Source organism: Sinocyclocheilus grahami, unplaced genomic scaffold, assembly GCF_001515645.1.
Source record: "Sinocyclocheilus grahami isolate Dianchi unplaced genomic scaffold, SAMN03320097.WGS_v1.1 scaffold587.1, whole genome shotgun sequence".
Taxonomy (NCBI): Eukaryota; Metazoa; Chordata; class Actinopteri; order Cypriniformes; family Cyprinidae; genus Sinocyclocheilus; species Sinocyclocheilus grahami.
Window position 1 is genome coordinate 1064083 of NW_015505766.1, and position 3903 is coordinate 1067985.

The 3903-nt window shown below is 33.2% G+C and overlaps 1 protein-coding gene across 1 annotated transcript in view; it reads right to left on the reverse strand.

Moving 5' to 3' along the window:
* LOC107557020 (solute carrier family 22 member 23-like) overlaps positions 1-3903 on the reverse strand; it is a 28550-nt gene that overhangs the window by 20133 nt on the left and 4514 nt on the right. The window contains exon 4 of the mRNA XM_016240314.1: positions 1607-1775. Within this exon, the coding sequence (XP_016095800.1) occupies positions 1607-1775 (169 nt within the window). The remainder of the gene's footprint in view (positions 1-1606; positions 1776-3903) is intronic.

Below are 3903 nucleotides of genomic sequence, written 5' to 3' on the forward strand. Positions count from 1 at the left end.
GTAGTGCCATAGTAGCAGTAGCTGGTCCTCTTGTGCAGGCCCTGGCCTACTCCAAAAAGTAGGGGCGCAGGTGGCTTCCACAGGACACTGGAAGGGGCAGTAGCTGTGGCCTTTTGGTAGGATCCCAATTCGTCGGTCCTCCGACGTGACGTCGAGAGTGACCGACTGAAAGGGAACGTCTCGGTTACGTATGTAACCCTCGTTCCCTGAAGGAGGGAACGTAGACATCATGTCCCGTCGCCACAGCTCCTGTACCACCGCTGAGCGGCCGGGTCACCGGCTCGGTTCCTCCGCGAAAACCTGAATATGCGCTGCATCTGCTGCCTACTTATACTCACGCTGTGATCAGCAGCAGCTGGATGCAATAATCGCATGCCAATGTGCATTGGCTCGTTTAGTTTACACTCGAAGTAGATTGGTCCCTCTAAGCTAGATCCCAATTTCGTCGGTCATCCGACGTGACGTCTCCGTTCCCTCCTTCAGGGAACGAGGGTTACCATACGTAACCGAGACGTTTTTGCTTGTTTTTATGTGTTGTTTCAGGATGATTAAATGTGAAATAGATTATAGACTAAAACAATGAACCAGTGCCAAAAAGAAAATGCTCAAATAAAGGAATTATATGTGACCCTGCAGCACAAAAGCAGTGTTAAGTTGCTGGGGTATATTTGTAGCAATAGCCAAAAATACATTGTATGGTTCAAAATTATACATTTTTCTTTTATGCCAAAAATCATTAGGATATTAAGTAAAGATCATGTTCCATGAAGATATTTTGTAAATATATCAAAACTTAATGTTTGATTAGTAATATGCATTGCTAAGAACTTTAAAGATGATTTTCTCAATATTTTTATTTTTTTGCACCCTCAGATTGTAGACTTTCGTTTCATAAAATGAAATAAGATTAAAATAAGTGTTACAAATTATTCCAATAAATAAATATTATTTATAATAAATAATATTTATATTAAATACATAAATACAAATTTTTTAATAAATAATTATATAAAATAGATTAAAACAAAAATAATTTAATCAATAGTTTTTAATCAAATTTGTATTTATTTATTTTAATATTTTTAATGTATTTAATAAAATGTGTATGTATTTATTCATTTTAATCAGATTTTATTTATATATTTATTTTTATCTAATTTTATGTGTCAATTTCTTTTATTTATGTATTTATTTGTTTTAATCTATTTTTGTTTTACTCTAGTTTTATGTATTTTAATCTATTTTCAAATAGTTGTATCTCAGCCAAATATTGTCCGATCCTAACAAACCATACATCAATGGAAAGCTAGCTTTCAGATGCTGCATAAATCTCAGTTTCATAAAATTGACACTTATGACTGCTTTTGTGCTCCAGGGTCACATATGGTCAAAATATCTGTCCAAAGTACTAATTATTTAACAAACAAATTAATTATCTAATTATTTTACTTGCTACTAAAAGATTTAATAGGCCACCAACCTGCTAAAATTCATTCGAATTATTCAACAGGATTTTCTTCTCATGCATTTCAACTGTGCATTAATTTGCACTAGTGCTTGTGTCTCATGCATCAGTATTGCTTTAATGTGTTTGATTGCATCTTACCAGACGTACGGCAGCATGAGCACAAACGGTGCGATGATGACGCTCTGCAGGATCTGCCAATCACGGCACAGCGCCGCCAGACCGGGCATCAGCAGCTGACCGCTCACGATGATCAGACTGGCGATCATAGTCATGGAGAAACGCCACGCGGGCAAACACAGCTCGATCCCTGCGAGCCCAGAGAGCAGCACTCAGTCACACCCCAACAAACATCACAGACGCTACGCCATCGCCACGGTTAGACATGCTCTCTCATTATTACAGCATAATTCATCCATTCAAATGGAATCCAGAAACAATAAAAAACACAGAATTGGGGGAATTTCAGGGCTCTAAAATTGTAACTGTTGTTTATTTTGTTAACTTTGAATAAACTGTTGTTAAAGTATATACAAGGTTCCTGGTTTCAAATAATTAAACATTGTTTTTAATAAAATTAGACATAAAATAGACATAATTACTCAAATTTAATTTAAACATTAAAACAAAAGTAAAAAATTATAATGAAAAACACTGAAAAAATAAAATCAAATTCATAGGACCCTAAAATTGTAATTGCAACTTAATAAACTGTTGTTAAATAATTTATTATTATTATTATTAATACAAGTTAATTTGACCATTGAAACAAAAGTCAAAAAAAAATTACAAAACAAATATACGGTTCTCATAGCGCCCTAAAAATGTAATTGTTGTTACACTTTTAATAAACTTTTGTTAAATTGTACCTGATTTCAATTAGTTGGGTTTTTACTCAAATTTGATTTAACCATTAAAAAAAATTGAAAATAAAACAAAATTGAAAGGGAAAAATACATTTAAATTAAAAATTTATTGAATTTATTTGAATTTATTTAATATTCTGTTGTTAAATTGTATACATTTCCCCAATTTAAATTAAATAGACATGTTTTTTTTTTTACTAAAATTTTATTTAACCATTAAAACAAAATTCTGGAAAAAATTATAACAAAAAACACAGATTTTGGGAAAAATATAACTGATTTCATAGGGCCCTAAAAAGTAATTGTTGTTAAATTGTAAAAGTTAGTTCATTTAAAACGTTAATTAGACATGTTTTCGATTGCTCAAATTTAATTTAACCATTTTTTAAAAATCAGGAAAAAAAATGAAAAACAATATTTGGGAAAAATAAAATGGAATTTGGAAAAACATCAAATTAAAAAGATTAATTGTTGTTAAGCCTGTAGAAAACAGCTGTTGTATAGGTTTCCTGATTTCAATTAATTCGTTTTTTGATTCTTAAAATTGAATCACTAAAACAGAATCCAGAAAAATGTAAACAGAATAGAAGTATATTATATTACTACATACATACAAACAGTAGTAAGCTAAAAGCACTGGGATGTTGTACAGTTTATGGTGTATACACACTCCTTTTGAGCTAATACTGCACACAAAGATGATTTTATGGTTCTTTGTTTTGTTTTTCAGTTGTACACGCGCCACCTAGTGGACTGGAGTTCTGAAGATCATGTGACACTGAAGACTGGAGGAATGATGCTGAAAATACAGCTGCGCATCACAGAAATAAATTACATTTTAACAGATATTCACATAGAAAACTGCTGTTTTAAATAGAAAAAATATTTAATAATTTTACTGTATTTTTGCTCTTGGTGAGCAGAAAGCATTTAGTTAGTAAGTGTCTCTCTCCTTATTCCTCCTCTCCTCAGACACTGACAATCACACACAGTGAATGAAAAGGATGGAGTTCAGACCGCAGCATAACACAGTCCTACAACTCTATTCATGTGTGAGTAACTGCTCCAAATGAATCCCAGCGGATCAATTTGTCATATCATGAGCGGATATTAAACCAAGAAGAGATGCTGATTATTCTTTGTATTAAACACAACAGCTTTCTGAGCCAAAACCTATATTGTTAGAGTGAAGATGCATTTAGAAATACTACATTTTTCAGAAAGCATTTTATGGTCCAGCAGGTGAAAATGGTGATGATTGATTTGGCAAACACCAGGTTAAAAAAAAAGACCGTATTTTATTCTATTATGAACATGAAGCTCCTGTTAATGTTATGGCTGTTTTTCACTCGCTGTCAATCATGATGATCCCGTAACCCAAAAGCTTTTGAGGAAACTGTGCTGTAAAGCATCAGACTTCAAATGTCATCTGAGTCTGAGCGAAGCAGAAAGCGGCTCCATTAGAGCAAATTAATGAACTCGGAGGTGTTCTGGTCATTAAACACACACACACACACACAGACACACACACACACACACACACACACACACACTCACACACACACACACACA